The 17,057-nt window shown below is 35.9% G+C and overlaps 1 protein-coding gene across 1 annotated transcript; it reads left to right on the top strand.

The window, feature by feature from the left end:
• The first annotated feature begins 14,361 nt into the window (after positions 1-14,361).
• LOC131630475 (vacuolar protein 8-like) lies at positions 14,362-16,720 on the top strand. Its single transcript, XM_058901245.1, has one exon. It carries the CDS (start codon positions 14,698-14,700, stop codon positions 16,357-16,359), a length of 1,662 nt encoding a protein of 553 aa, XP_058757228.1. The 5' UTR covers positions 14,362-14,697; the 3' UTR covers positions 16,360-16,720.
• The last annotated feature ends 337 nt before the right edge of the window (positions 16,721-17,057 follow it).

Here is a 17,057-nt window from a genome sequence, read left to right as displayed (position 1 = left end):
TGAAAGCTAATATCTAGACCTACAACTTTTACGAAGAAATCAAAGACTAAATTGACTATTTTTTCCTCTGTCCATATGTGTAGTGTTTCCATACGCGTATGCCAGAATCAAATTCACCGATATTTTGGCACCAAAAACTTGGTCGGTAAATTAGCAAATGTACTAATCTGCCACTGTAGTAATATTGAGAAATTCCATAATGTCGATTTGAAGGACTGCGTGAAATTATAGGATTTGTATTTTTCTTAAGTTGAACAAAAAGGTAATTTGGAGTTTTAATTTGGGTTGTTAGCAAAAGATAAAATTAAAATAAATTTACGATAGCAGAAAATAATATGAGAAAAGCATGTCAGGAATGAGAGTTTGATCTTGAATCTGTTTGGCTTTGGCTAAATTAACCTTGTAATAACTAAGTTTAACTCCTACAGACTATTGGTTATTGAGATTATCTATTCCTAAGTCCTTACCGAATAAACATTTGACTATTCAAATCAATTCACATGGCCATGGTAAATTGTAAACGAACCCATGCATGTAATTATTAAGAACAAAAACAGTTTTTAGATGGTATCCCTAGTCTTAGGTGATATATGTCTTATTCGCTAAAATTAAACCGAAAAGGATTTGGAAGAAACATCATCAATACTTCAAGTTTATGGAATTCCTATCAAACAAAAGAAAGAAAAAAAAAGATGATGTGTTCTTTGTGTCATATATACCACCCTAACATAGATGATGTGTCAAGTTAATGACATTAAACAAGCGCTGAATGGGAGGCAACCAAATCAGGTTTTTTTTATTCTACTTTATTTTATGTTATTTAATTTCGTTGTCTCATTCTTATTTTAATTTTTATGATTGATAATTTTGGACAAAACATCACCCTGTCCATCTGATACAAGAGAGAAAATGGTACCAGCCTTAAACATGTTTTTAGCAAGTTAAGAAGTCAATTCCATCGTATCCCCCTCAGAGAGATTCTGAGCGAAGGATAAATTCGATGTCAAAACAATAGAAGCAGCCTCCTCAAGGTGCGTGGAAGCCGAGAAGAGAATATATTCGATATCTTTATGAAGGTAGTTACCTCCCCGAAGGCATTATCTTCAACGACCCGAGTCCATTTTGGAGAGCACTCAGTTCGAGCAGATTGTTGTTCCTCCTTCCTAACCCTCTTTGAAGAAACTAGAAGTGAGGTTGGTTCCTCCACTATCAAAGTGGTCACTGCGTCCATAAGAAGTTCCAACTCACAAACAAAATTAGAAGCTTATACAGTCGGGTAGGAGAAATAGCAGTGGTCGCTTAAGGAGTGGGGGAAGATTCAAAAGTCTTGGTATTCACCATAGCCCGAATACCTTGAGTATATGCAAGTTGTAGAACATGTTCATCTTGCTTATCTTATCCATACTATTTGTAAAACACAATCATGCCTGTAAAAACAGTATGAATACTCTGCTCTCACCAAAGATCTCCCTCCTCTCCTCAAGATTAACTGCACTCAATATAACATGAGTATTGATTCATATTTTCCTCACAACGGGAGAAGGAACCTCTCCAGGAGCGAACTCGTCCACATAACCAAGCCATCAAAACCAAGATTGCATATCCTCCTTCATCACCGCCTTGTCCGAAGAGAGAACCCGACTTGGTATAATAAGAGCGAGTGGACCGGTTAAAATGGATTTTGGACCAATACTTTGGGTACAAACCCCGACAGGAGTTATGAGGATCGGTAGGAAGGTAACAGAAAACAGAGTGAGCCACGAGGGTAAAGGGATTCACCAATATAAAACGTTCCGAAAAATTATCCTAGTCCAGAGTAAAGGGTTTGAACCAATGGTTGACCAAATGGAAATAAATGAGTCCCTAGTTATGAAAGTTATATGGGGAAGTATCCTTTGGATTGAAAAGGTAAAAAAAACTAAGAGAGGGTTTCCAGGATTTGTACTCGGTACAAAGTTGGAAGACCCTTATATATGCCAATGACAACAAATGAAGCTGGAAAGGAGCAAATTTTAAACGCTTTAGGATAACTACCTCAAATTCAAAAAAAAAAAAAGGTAACAGAAATCCTACTCTTGTAAACAAGTACTCATGGAATGAGACCATACAATCTTTAAAAGAACTACAGATCCTCTTTCCCCTAGCACCAAAAGGACCAACCACTCTGAGGGATTACCGACTACAATATCAACATCGCTTAAGGCGGCCTCAGTACCCAGAGTTGAGGAGGTGCATGCTACTTTTGCATCCACCCAGTCATGCATCGGCACATCTGGCCGATTTCAAAAATTTAAGTGCTCTAGCACCTCAGCCTCGCTAGACTAACAACCTTCCATTTGCAGACGCACTTGAATGAAACCTCTAGCGTGTTCCCTCTTTTACAAATTGAGATGTACCTCATCTTCAAACAAGACAAAATGGGGGCATAGAGACCTCTGCACGACTTACTCTTCTGCCAACACTCGATATCAGGGCATCTAACGACTCAAAAGAAGAAGTTCCTTCCTCCAAGGAAGTCTCATGCATCCTTTCTAACCTAGAATCGTTAGATATGGATATAATTTCTGGTCCTGCGTGACGAAAGTCTAACTCATCTCAAATGCACTTTACTCGACCCAATATATAAAAATAATTCACATGTGAAAAGAAAAGTACAATCTATGATCTCTATTTTCATTATAGTTATCTTGAATCTTGAAATGATTTAGATGATGGAGTGCTAACCATATAGATTTACTCTGCGCCACCGTAAAAGAGATCAGATTCATTTCTCATTCTTGAAAGTATTAATTAAAATATATAATTGAAATATAAAGGTTAAAGTTGCATTTAAAACTAAAAATATCCTTATTTTGGCATAGAAAATTAAAATGCAAATATTGAGTAACAAAATCCATTAAAAATAATTATTTTGAGACAGAAAATTAAAATACATATATGGAGTTATAAAATCCATTAAAAAGTGTGTATTTCCAGCTTGCGCGCGTGAGTATGTGAACATAAGAAAGTCAGCAACAAGTAGGAAAAGAAAGCAAAAAGTGAACATGTGATTCGGATTTCGGAAGAGAAAAATGAGTGAAGACTCGACTTGGGAGCTGTCACTGTCTCTGTCTCTCTTGCCTCAAAGTTCTACCCGTTCCTACTCTCTCGCTTTTTCCTTCATAATTGACTTTAATATGAAAAGCCTATGTACCAATCAATATAAAATTGAGATAGTAATTTTGTGACAACTCTTCGTTCTAGGAAGAAAAATATATTGGATTCAATTTCTAGTGTCATTTGTACATTAAAAAAAAATTCTAAAATGTGTTACATTTCTCATTTATTGTTGTAAAAATATAACAATCGCATTAGATGAGTTGTGTATAATTTCAGCTGGAAAAATTGACAATCCATAATAGTATACTTAGCTACTAAGTTTAAGATTCCCGTAAAAAGATAACTACTAAGATTTGGATCAACACCTTAAAGGCAACCATCACTGCTGCACCATTCTCATCTTTTGAATTAATCCAATAGATGTGATATTAAGCACTCAAAAATTGTTGTTGAGAATATCGAGTGTCAGAGAGAGATGCACATTCTAATGAACAAACAAATGATCAGTCCACGGTGATTAAAAAACAGAATCTATAACATTCACGCGTTTAGTAACTTTTACCACTTTTTCACCATATGATATTTCTAATTAAGGTGCATTTATATGACTTTATTAGCAAATAAACTAAAAACATTGCAGAAAAAGTAGTGATTAAGAAAACTCTTCTTTCCACCTCCTTCATCAATTGCTGTATGGCTCAACTGCCGTATCACTGTCGACTGCCGTATCACCGTCCACCGCCATAACACCGACGATCGCGATTGCCATAACATCATCTACCATCGTAACGTTAATAGAGACTGTTTTATCTCGCTTTCATCAATGTGTATCTCTACTTTGTAGTTTTGTACTGAATTTACTGTCTAACTTTATATACTGATTGAAGAAATAATTTAACATAATAAGCTTCCAGCTCCTTGTCGATTGAAGCAATCATTTATTTCTATATTACTATAAGTGTACAATATGCATTCAGCTAAGTAGCTTTGTTGATTTTAAGTGCAAGAAACATGAAACATTAAGAAAATTTCAAAGCAAGAAATACAATGTTTTAAATTGTTGTCTTTTAACTCTTTTTTCAATTTTTTCATCAAAGTTTTTTTTTTTGGTTTCACTCTTTTTTTATCAATTATTTAACTATGTTATTCAATTTTTCAAGTTCATTTATTTGGGAGTATGGTAAAAAATAACATCTATAAATATTGATTGGAAGTCAATGATGGATATGAAATTAGATTCATCAGAGGTAGTTTATCAATCTTGGCTCGCTTATGGTGCATACATTGACTTTGGTGTTAGCAAACCTTATGTGAACAACAATAAAAAAAAATTGGTTCTATACATTGTGTAAGTTTGTTTGTTGCAAGGAAGGATTACTACAGGTAAACAAGAGAGATGCTTTTATTAGTAACCATAGAGCTAAAACCAGAACTGATTGCAAAGCAAGGATTTCTATTGTATAAAAGAATGAAAATTTTGTCATACATGAACTTAGGGGACCATAATCACTCTCCAAAACAACCAGAGACCACGCACATGCTAGCATCACATAGAAAGATAACTGAGGTTCAAACATATGAAATTGATGATTAACCTGATGACTCTGGATGAAGACATAAGTAACCATTTTAACTTATCCGCACACAGGTGAGGCATAGTTCTATTAATGGATATACACATTTAGATATAAAAAACTATATCAACGCAAGAAGATAAAGAAGTTTAGTGTACGACGATGTTGGATGTCTTTCACAATAATTTCAACGGCAATTGTTAGAGAATTTATCATTTTTTTCTGCATGTCAGATGGATGTAGAAAAACAAATTACAAATGTGTTCTGGTGTGTTGCAAATATGGTTTCAGACTACTGATACTTTGGTGATGTGGTTCCATTGGACACTACATAACAAACCATGCAAATAGACCACTCGCTCTAATTTCTAGTTTCAACCACTGTAGATGGTATGTCATTTTTGGTGTTCCATTATTGTATGACAAGACAATCGAGTCATTTAAATGGTTGTTTGAGACATTCTTAAAAACCAAAGATTGACTTTACTGACCAAGTCAAACAATGGCTAGAGTACTTGATGAAGTGATGTCTGAGACTCACCACGATTTATGCACCAGGAACTTGTTGCAGTACGGAATCAAACACCTTGGCAATTTGAAGAAGGGTTTTTTTTTAAGAGATTTCAAGAAATTCATGTTTAGATTTGACTATGAAGCATATTTTGAGACCGATGTTCTTAGGATGAATTACACCTCGCACTTTCTTTGATTCTTCTTTGTTGAATTTATTGCTAGACTTAACAAAGATAGTTTGACTTGTACTTGATTTAACAAATTTAGAATATCCAAGCTCACATTTATCATTAGAGTATATTTGTTTGTTTAGCATATTTTCTAAACCAAGTTTTCCTTTCTCATATTTATTTAAGACTTGATTCAATACAAAAAAAATTGACTCAAGAGTTTCACATTTATTACATGCTGAAATTTTGACTTGGTCTAAATCCTTGTTTATGTAATTAGCTTTACTTTCTAGACATAAAATTATTTTCTTTTTAGTTTTTGAACATGTTCTATAAAGAGTAAAAAATATGCATACAATTTAATGAAAGCATTATACAATTCATCATAATTCATCATAAGGTGGTTCAAGATCACTAACCTCGTTTTCTTCATCTTTAGAATGGTGTGAAGCCATTAATGTCATATTTGCTTATTTTCCATCTGAAGATGAACATACTTCATTTTTTTGCCATGCCACATAAGCTCTTTTTGATTTCATATCCTTCTTGTTGTTTACTTTGATCTTTTTTTGAAGAGTAGAGCACTTGCTTTTGACATGACCTTTTCTTCCACATTCAACACAAGTAAATTTCATTCTTGAAGTTGACGCTTCTCTTTTTGACTGATTTCCTTTGTCTTTTCTTTCTAAATTTTATCAAATTTTTTATTAGTGCATCAGCTTTATTATCTTCGGATTGATATTCTTCATCTTGATCAATATCATGTTTTGGATTCAAAGCAAGGAATTTTGCTTTAACTTCACGCCTTTCATGCTTCTCCAATTTGTCATGGTCTAATTCATGTCTTTCCAATCGATCAAATTTCATTTCATGTTCTTGAAGTTTTCCAAATAATGCAGTCAATGGTGTTTTAGAAAGGCTCTTCTTTTTGGATATTGTTGTCACTTTTGGTTGCCATGCTCTAGACAATAATCTAAGAATATTGAGATTTAAATCATCATTTGTGAATGTTTTTCCAAGAGTAATCAAATGGTTTGTCAAGGGTGTAAATTTCTTTTGCAAATCAAGAATACTTTCATGGGGTAGCATTCTGAACAATTTAAATTCTTGAGAAAAAGTGTTCAATTTTGATCTTTCGATTTCTTCGGTTCCTTCGTGTGTTACTTCTAGTATATCCCAAATATCATTTGTTGTTTTACAATTTGATACTCAGAAAAATTCGGAAATTCCTAAATTTGATCTTCCCTATCAAATAAACAATTCACACTTATATAGAACTTAATTTCTCAAAGGTTTGATGAAAATTTTCTATAATGTATGAAAATTATGTAGAAAACTTTTCCATTAAGTTTATGATTAAACACTTGAAATTTGAATGAATTGCTTGTAAATTTGAATGAAAGAGATGAATTGAAAATCTAATATATTTTGCTTTAAATACTTCATAAGAAACCTTTTAGATTAGTATCAATGTTTGGATAAAGTTCATAATGGATTGCAATGTTTTGAAATGGAATTGGTTCACCAATAGATTACCAACTCTAAAACGGCCATATTTTCCTAGTAGATGTAACACCCCACTTTCCCATTTTATAAAAATACGGTAAAATAATAAAAATTTATCAGAGTTCACAAACACAAGTGGAATGTCACATCATTTCAAACAAACAGAATATGAAGTCTTAATTACTTCATCTATTCATTTCTCATTAATCAATAAAACAGCGGAAATATTATTTTATTTAAAAATAATCACGGCACATTTGCCAACTTATTCCAAAACTCCACATAAAATCGTGGTCCTCAAATATTTGAATCAAAAACAGATACGTAACAAAATTAAATTAAAAATATTAAATAAAATAATCCCAAAAACATCCCATGTTACGTATCAGAGAGACTCAAACTAACAACACGGAAGACTTCCATAAAGCTATCCTGGACTTCCACTGCTGTTCTTGAGTACCTGTCCATTTCCCATGGTAGGGGAAATATCAGCAGAAAGGGTGAGTACTCACATACCATTATAAAAGATATAGGAACATATATAATAACATAATTCACAGGTCGAGGTTCATGTTCACATAACATCACACTGCATATACAAACTTCATTTATTCAAACATTCGTCACAGTATAAATTAACGCATCATTCACAATATCATAAACAAGTCATCACAGATTCATTCATTTATGCAACTCCGTAATGCACATATCACGACACACATGTCCATTCCAATCACAACTCAACAAACATATAATAATAATAATGACAATGCAATGTGACTCAATGACTTGACACAATGCATGTGGTACCAAAACATCGTGGTTCATGACCACAATTCCCGTCCGAACTCTCGACCCTTTTTTCATAGTCTAGTGTGACCCCTATTTCATGATCACACCCACGACCCCTGTTTCATGGTCAAGTACGATCCCTATTTCATGACCGCACCAATTCATGGTTCATTCAATCGAACCCGATTCCTAATAGAATCCGGATAATTCGCATACACTCCACTGAGCAACGAATTATCTCCACCACGACTCCACAATTGAGTCCAGACCTACTAGGCATCTACCATATATTTTCACCTAGCAGTCTCAATGATATGTTATGCAAATTCACAAACAATACAATATGCATAATCACAAATAACAGCATGCATATCACACGATCCTCCTGATCACTCGTAAGCCATACACTTACCGTAATTCACAAAGAATTACGACTGTCGTGCTAAGACAACACACAACATATAATTATTAAATATAATTCGCTTACACCGCGTATACCACTCACGCGCACATTATCACAACACAACACATCAACTACATCAGCATGCACACAATGGTAGCCCTTAACAGCCAGCATAGCAGCAATTTAATAACACAACTTCAAAATCATCATATACTTCACATAACATGTATTTCATATTTAACCACGCACATCATTAAAGCATCATCATCACATCATCATGAACAACATATCAACATCAATAAAACATCATCATAATACCATCATTTGACCTCACAACATCATTAACACAAAGTGGACTACCGGTTTAATTCTCAAGAAATAATTTAACGTTTTCTCAAAATTGTCCACTTTAAAAATAACTCACATCACTCGTTTTATTTTACCAAAATAAATATTATCTCGTTAGCTTTTCGAAACTTCAAACGGCTCGTCAAACAGACACACGAAACACAAGTTATGATTTTTCAAAGTATTTCAATAAATCTGACACTGACATTTTATACTGACACCTTAAAAGCACATTAGACCCTATTTAAATTTAATTCTAGGACTTGAAACCATTTTTACAAGAAAGTACATTGTATTAGGTTTCTCCAGGTTCGAACGGTGAGTCAAACGGACACCCGAAACTCAAATTATGAATTTTTGAAGTTTTATAAAAATCCTGCATTTTTCCTACGAACAACTCTCGGGTTCCCACTCAAATCCCCTCAAAATCTCATCTAAACATCACTATGATACAAATTAAATACATAGCAACCTATATCTATCATGTATCAACAATTAGGAACCTTAAAACATGATTTCTAGCACAAAAGTTTTGAATCCAAATCCAAACCCTAACATTTCAATTCTAGCAATTTCAAGAACAAAAGCCCTTTTCAAAATTGTTCATAACTTCATTCCGACTCTGACACACGAACACGCAAGAACAACAAATTTATATCATACACTTCATAATCATACAATCTCATAACAACAATTGCAACCAATTATCATTCCAACAACAATCATCATAACAACATAGAATTCATAAATCAACAATTATCAAAATTATTACATAACGACAAATCCCCAAAACCCCAAATCATATCATTATACCTAAATCCATATCAAGAATAATAGCATGGAAACCCCCCCTTACCTCGAAATTTCTCAGAAAATCCTGCGGAGATTGATTCTTGAAATTGCCCTAGTTCTCCCTTGATCTTCCTCTCTAGCTTGTTCTTCCTCCTCTTCTCACTTCTACGATGTTTTCACTTTACTACGTAACTCTCCCTTTTCTCAACTTCTAATTCTCTTTTATTCCAATACTAACCCTTAGACCTCTAATACCTAATTCCAACCTTACCCTTCCCTAATTAAATAATTATTTAATAAATCACTAAATAATATTCATTCTATTATTCTATTAATAAAAATAACAACATGAATAATAATAATAATATTAATAATAATAAGCATAAAAATAATAATAATAATAATAATCATAATAATAAAGGTAGTAATTATAATAATAAAAATAAAACTATTATTACTTATATCACATAATTACTACTGACATTTCCAGTCTACCCGTCTCACTATGGACTCCACACCTACACGCTCAACCACACACCCTTAACCAGGCCAAACAATTAAAATAACACACGACGATTAAATAATTAAAAACGGGGTGTTACAGTAGACCCATCATGTAATTGATTACATGAAATGTGCAATAGATTACACTATTGAAAATTATGGTGGTTCTGGAAGTTTGATTATGGCGGATTGAGATGCCATAATTTACAAAACAAAATGCTTTTTGAAAGACTTGGCATGAAATCATTGTTGCATGAATGTTTTATAAACTTTAGAGGGAAGTGGATGAGGTTTTTACAAGCATCTAAAGTTTATACAAAAATGAATTGACATTGTACCTTATTTCATGATCAATTCATTTACTTCCAAAACATCCTATGCTTATGCATTCTTTATTCTTGATTTCAAACCTTTTATTCTTTGATATTTCTTCTTTGAAAAGTTTTTGTCTTCATCAAAACTAAACTAAGATAGATCATGAACATCTTCTTCACAATATCTCCTTTTTTTATGATGACGAAATATATTTATGGGAAGTTTTTATTTGACACTTGATGTTCCCCATATCTTGTATATCTCCCCCTTTATTTTGCAATTTATGATATGTCTTTGTTATCCAGAAAAATTAACAAAAACGACCATCTATTCTCCTCTTTTTTAACATTATCAAAAAGAAAAATAGTAAAATTCAAAGTAAAGTAACATAGGAAAAATATACATCGTATATTAAAGTACTTATCTTTTTCATAATGATTTGATGCCAGCGTTGATATCAAAGTATATGCTCTTTGAAAGTGTCAATCTTTTCAATTCATCTTCAGCCAAATGAAGTTCAGCTTACACGTATAAGGTGGCCCAGGATGAAGTTCAGCCACATTAACCTTTGTTTCTTCTCCTGACCTTTCATCGTCAGAAGAATGTTTGTCAGTTGCTACGTAAGCAACCTTTCCCATTTTAATTTACTTACTCGATCTGGCCTTCTCAGCTTTCAGACGTTCGATCTGTCGAACTCTGACAGCTAGCTGGGCCATATCCTTCACAGATTAAGTATCCAATAATTTCTTTCTAATAGAATACTCTAATCCATTAGCAACCATTTCGACCAACTCATGATCAGGGACTTATGTAAAGCATATCGCTTTCAAAAGTCTAAACCTGTGTAAAATTGCTCATGGAACAACCTCTCTAACTGGCTCAATGTCTGGAGTGAACTTGGGAGAAGTGTTGTAAACCAGGTAAACACATTTTTTGTGAGGGAATCAGGAAAATAATTCATCCTCAAATCCTCATTTACTACTAAGTCGCCAAGCTCAGTTTGGTATATGGCAACATGTTCGACAATGGACTCTTCGACATCCCTCGCAAACTTAGTAAATTTTGGGAGTTTCCATCCTCTTGGTAACTTTGTCTGTAACACAAAATCTGGCAATACGAGGCATAAGTGGTCCTCTAAGAGCCAGTATTCATTTCGTTCATAACCATAATGCGTTCGACAATGGCTTCTAGGTTTTGCTTCCAAGCCGTAGCCTCGTGTTGAACCCGCCTAACCACTTGGTCAACGTTCTGGTTTCGGTTTGCTATTACCACATGAGGTGGTTTAATAACTCTTGGTATTTGTTCAACAACTTGAGGTATTTCATGTGCGTGGCCAATGTTTTCATCAACCACTTCTTCATATTGCACTTGCACCTTTGGAGATGGTGGTGGTGCAGCATGTTAAACTGGCACGCTAGGAGCGCCAAGAAAATCACCTATATGAGTCATTTGAATTTCCAAAGTTTGGTAACTCTGGGTCGAACTCTATATTAAAGGTCGTAATATGGTCCCCATTTGTTGTGTAAGCAGATGGACTATTTTGTGATTACTTTCATCCATCTGTCGTCTCATAACTGCAACAGAATTCGTGGTGAAAGTCGGAATTTCCTGGGACGAAAACCCTAAACTAGTTGGACGACCAAACTGGATTCTTAACGGGCTCGACATATCGTAGGGTGAGAATGCTGATGCTGAATTTTTAACAAACGTCGAATAATTGCCATGCAGTCCTGCCATCATTGTTGTTGGCATCCCATATGGTCGGTCCCTACCAATCATGGGAATATTGAAACTAGGCATATATGGAATTGTAGTGCTGGACATAGTTAGCTTTGGAGTCACCGGTTGACTCGTCGTTGCTGGTAGGTTGTGTGCTGGTGACGATGCGGCCATTGAGCACGAACTAGCCTGAGACGCTTGTGAAGCACTAGTACTTCCTCTTGGGGGGGATGTTCCCTATTTGGATCTGGATTTGTTGGATCACCCATTTTTCTCCCACTTCTCAATCTCATACACGGATAGAGACAAACTCAACACAAACGGGTCCCACCAGGTGTGCTAATTTGTTTTTCGCGAACAATCTCTAGCCTCTTATTAAAGGTTACTTGCAGGATCAGCTACAAGAATCTTAGACTTAGTGTTGAGTGTTAATGTGAGTTTGGTAACTATACATATTCCATAATTCTCTAGGTCGGGTACCTAAGTCGGATGCACCGAGCAGTGCTAAGGAGTAGTAGCAGCCGAGTTGCTGCTAAAACAACTTGAGGTCAGAAACTGGGATGATAGCCCGAAGCTATCTTGGCTGGCTCGGGAACAGGGGGTCAATGGTCATAAGACGTTACAAGCCATTGATGGAGTCGATTACGCATGATTAATGAAGACATAACAAGTACTTATGGATGGGTACAAGTGTTACGAAGCTGACTAATGGTCATTAGACCATGGACTTCACTATAAATAGGGGATTCCGACAGAGGGATAAGCAAGACATAATTCTTAGGTGCACGCATTTCACAATTGTGCCACCCAAATCCCCCAATCCATCAAATATCTTCCTCTGAGGCCTACGTCGAGGAGGAAGATATCCCTAAACAGTTGCGACCTCGCTGGATTCTCTTTTGGGAGGTATTCCAAAGATGTTTTGCAGGAACAATAACCAAGGATTAATGGTGTAGAAAAGCGCAAAAGAAACAAGACAATTGCTAAGAAAAATTAAAACAAGCAAAACAAAAGACTCAAATTAAATTGGAAATTGCTTTGAATTAAAATATTGGAAGCAAACATACATTTCAAAAAGGGAAACCCGATTCTCTCTTAGATGCGGATACTTTGAGCGTAGTACTTTGAATGTAATAAATTGCGACCCCTTAAATGAATACAACAACTTGCTTAAATAACTAGTAAATTAAAATAACCATCGATAATTATTAATGCTCCACGTTGGGATTTTGTGTGAGGTTTCGTCCCAACTTTCCCCACGTTCTGTTTTATGGCTCATAAGTTGATAACTTCTTTTGCCGCCATTTTCTCAATCTGTATTGACAAATTTTTGCTACTTTCGACCCTCCTTTTTGTCGAGCCAAATTCCCAGGTTGGAGGCTCAATCAACTAGCTCTTTGGAGATTATCTCTTCGATTATGTCGACAGTCCCCACTTGCCCCCTTATAGGATAATCAATGGGTTTTTCTAATAAAAGATACCCTTTCAACTTGGGGCCTATTTCCTTAGTCGAAATTTGCTTGTCAACAAATTCCCCCCGCCCCCAAAATGCCAATTTCGACAGAGATTGTGTCAATGGAGAACTTAGGAATTTTCTTTTTGTATTTTCGGCTATACGTCTTCTCAATGAAACGTCATGTGTCATCATGGCCACTTTATGCACAACAGTTTCCCATGTCAATCAATCATTTCTCATGATGACTCCTAGTTTTTAGGGCGTGGGCTTTCAAACCAAACTCCACTAACTTTTCCACTCCATGCCAGTCGCTGTTGGATCAAACGACTTCTGTTAGTCATCGATGTGTCTATTTCCCTTTAAATAATGGTTTAAACAAACAACATTTCCTTCTTCTTCCATTTACTCGTTTTGTTTTCTGCAGCTTAAACAGAAACCCAATTTTTATATGGGCTAATCTTTAATTCTCTGTTAATTGAGAAACACATTTATGACTAATTTGAATTTTTAAAGTGAGGTCAAGATCACTAAAAAAAAAAGAATCACACAAAAGAATAATTCATTCACATTTTTTACTTATAAAATCATGTGCAACTCTTACTAGCTTAACATATATATGGTTATCAATTAGTATATCCAACCTAAAAAATATTGATGAACTTTTAATATATCTATAATTATTTTATTCTATTAATAATAAATATTCCTATAAAAATATTATCCAAGTTAACTTTCATAAGACAAATACAGTATATATAAAACAATTCTGGTTATCAGCAAATTTAATCCAATATTTTCTATAATTTGTCCAAAGAAGAAACTAGTATATATTTAAGAACTCCTTTAGTAATACTCCCTCCGTCTCATAATAAGTCTCTCATTTGCACTTTTTCTATGTCTCAAAATAAATGTCCTTTTAGAATACCAATGCAATATTTATTATTTTTTTCCACTACTATACCCCTATATATTAACTTTCACGTTTTTCAACAACTCCACTATATATAATAAATAAGGGTACTTTAGTAAATGACATTAATTTTATCATTAAAATCAATACATCTAATTATTTTCTTAAGAACCGCGCAAAACTCAAATAAGACACTTATTTTGAGACGGAGGGAGTAACATGCAAAATATCCGCCGTTGACCACATAAATTGCCGACATGGCGCTAAGGAGAAACCGAGAAAGTTGAGTGGCGCTAGCCAGCGGGAATGAAGTCCCAAACGCGAGTGTGTGCCACGCTCCAAATCGTTGCATTATGCTGCGTAACCTCCCTTATTGGTTATTGCTGTCAGCAAGGCTGGGTCGGGTCTCACTCTACACTTCTCTCTATCTCTCTCCTCCAATCGCAATCCCACACCCTCCTAACTCCTACATTCAACAACCTACTCAAACCGTTTGTCTCTGATTCCAATTCCTCTACAGAACACTAACCACACCAGAGTAGTTCATTTTTTATTTCTCTTCTCTCTCTCAGCAACTGAAGCAGAGAAAAAAAAGCATGAAGGAATCAACAGACTCAGACCCAATAACAATTTGCCTCACTCTAACCAACTCCCTTCTCCACCAAGAAATCCCCACCGTCCATCACTTAAAATCCAAATGGTCAATCGCCCGACTCAAACTCACCTCCCTCCAAACCCACCTCACCGATTTCTCCACCGAATATTCCACTTCCTCCACCACCAACCCCCTCTCCCTCCACCTCCTCCACTCCATCACCCAAACCCTCCACGACGCCGTTTCACTCTCTCACCACTGCCAATCCCCCTCCGATTTACCTCTCGGAAAACTCCAAACCCAAAGCCACCTCGACTCCCTCATCGCCACCCTCCACCGCCACCTCAACGACTGCGACGTCCTCTTCCGCAGCGGCCTCCTCCTCGAAACCCCCGCTTTCTCCAAACGTGAAGCCGTTCGATCTCTTTCCAGAAACCTCATCGCACGGTTGCAAATCGGGTCCACTGACTCAAGAGCCGCCGCGATTGATTCACTTCTCTCCTTACTCCACGAAGACGATAAAAATGTTACTATAGCCGTCGCGCAGGGTGTAGTTCCGGTGCTCGTTCGTTTACTGGACTCCTCCTCTGATATGAAGGAGAAAACCGTCGCTGCTATTTCTAAAGTCTCGACAGTGGATAGTGGGAAGAATAATCTACTTGCGGAGGGGTTGTTGCTGTTGAATCATTTGCTTAGGGTTTTGGATTCTGGAAGTGGTTTAGCTATAGAGAAAGCTTGTATTGCGCTTCAGGCGTTGAGTTTTACTAGAGATAATGCGAGAGCGATTGGATCTAGAGGTGGGATTTCGTCTCTGTTAGGGATTTGTCAGGGTGGGACGCCTGGTTCGCAAGCTTCGGCGGCGGCGGTTTTGAGGAATTTGGCGAAATTTAATGAGATTAGAGAGAATTTTGCGGAGGAGAATGCGGTTGGTGTTTTGTTAGGGTTGGCTTCTTCTGGGACGATATTGGCGCAAGAGAATGCGATTGGTTGTGTGGCGAATTTGATTTCGGAGGATGAGGGGATGAGGGTTTTGGCTTATAAGGAAGGTGGGATTGAGTGTTTGAAGAATTTTTGGGATTCGGCTCCGATGATTCAGAGTCTTGAAGTTGGTGTTGAAATGTTGAGGTATTTGGCGTTGACGGGTCCGATTGGGGAGGTTCTTGTTGCAGAAGGGTTTATTGGGAGGGTGATGGGAGTGTTGAATTGTGAAGTTCTGACGGTGAGGATAGCGGCTGCGAAAGCGGTTTATGCAATGGGTTTGAATGGTGGAAACAAAACCAGAAAGGAAATGGGGGAATGTGGGTGTGTTCCTTTTTTGATTAAGATGTTAGATGGGAAAGGCGCGGAGGAGAAAGAATCCGCTGCAATGGCGTTGTCCGTGTTACTGCAACACCCTTTCAATAGAAGGGTTTTTCGGAAGGATGAAAGGGGAATAGTTAGTACAGTTCAGCTATTGAACCCTTCTTTGGTTAATTTAGATAAGCAATACCCAGTTTCTGTTCTGGTTTCGCTCTTGCATTCTAAGACTTGTAGGAAACAAATGGTGGCTGCTGGTGCTGGTGTATATACGCAGAAGCTTGTTGAATTGGATGTTCCGGGTTCAAAGAAATTGTCGGATGGACTTGGTCGTGGTAAGATCTGGGGAGTTTTTGCAAGACCCTAAAAGATCAGATCCATATTAAGCTAAATCATGGTACAGGAACAAGAGCAATAACAAGAACAACCGATGATTTTTCATTGAATCTGTATGTATGATATGATAGGTGTGTTAATTTTTTTCGTTTTCTTTATCATTTTTCTCTTTTTCTTGTAAATTACTAATAATTGATGCTTATTTCTCCTGTAGTATGCGGAGATGAGTTTTGTCAAATTATTTAATTGGATTTTGTGTTTATGTTTAGGAGCATCATAAAGTACATCACTTTGCATTGTAGTGTTGTTCATAGTGTTAACTAACTGCAAAAATGAAATTGCTATGCTGTTTTTACTTGTGCAATTGAATATCAATGGAATGCTATTTTCAATATAGCTTTCCAGCATTATCTTCAGGTATATCTAACATGCTGCTAGAACAGAATAGGGTAAGATGGATTTTCAACGCACATGTTGAATAGACATGCCTTTAACAAATCATAAATTCTCTTACAAGGGTAGGTAACATGTTAGTGAAAACTCCAGGATACAGATCACCATTGATATTTTAGGTGTTGGTTGAACCATGGTTGACTAATCCTGTTAATTTGCTATTTTAGGTGTTGCTTTCTTGGTAACTTTTTTTTATCATGGTTTACATTTCATTGAAATCTATATATCATACTAATAAAAAAAACTGCTTTCTTTGGCTTTGCCTCAATAGTATAA

This window comes from Vicia villosa, unplaced genomic scaffold, assembly GCF_029867415.1.
Source record: "Vicia villosa cultivar HV-30 ecotype Madison, WI unplaced genomic scaffold, Vvil1.0 ctg.000685F_1_1, whole genome shotgun sequence".
Lineage (NCBI taxonomy): Eukaryota > Viridiplantae > Streptophyta > Magnoliopsida > Fabales > Fabaceae > Vicia > Vicia villosa.
The sequence above is the reverse complement of the archived record's forward strand: the minus strand, read 5'-3'. Positions and strand labels throughout refer to the sequence as shown.

What these genes read in the sequence shown, in the direction of transcription:
- LOC131630475 (XM_058901245.1), top strand. Translation starts at nt 14,698, where the DNA reads ATGAAGGAATCAACAGACTCAGACCCAATAACAATTTGCCTCACTCTA.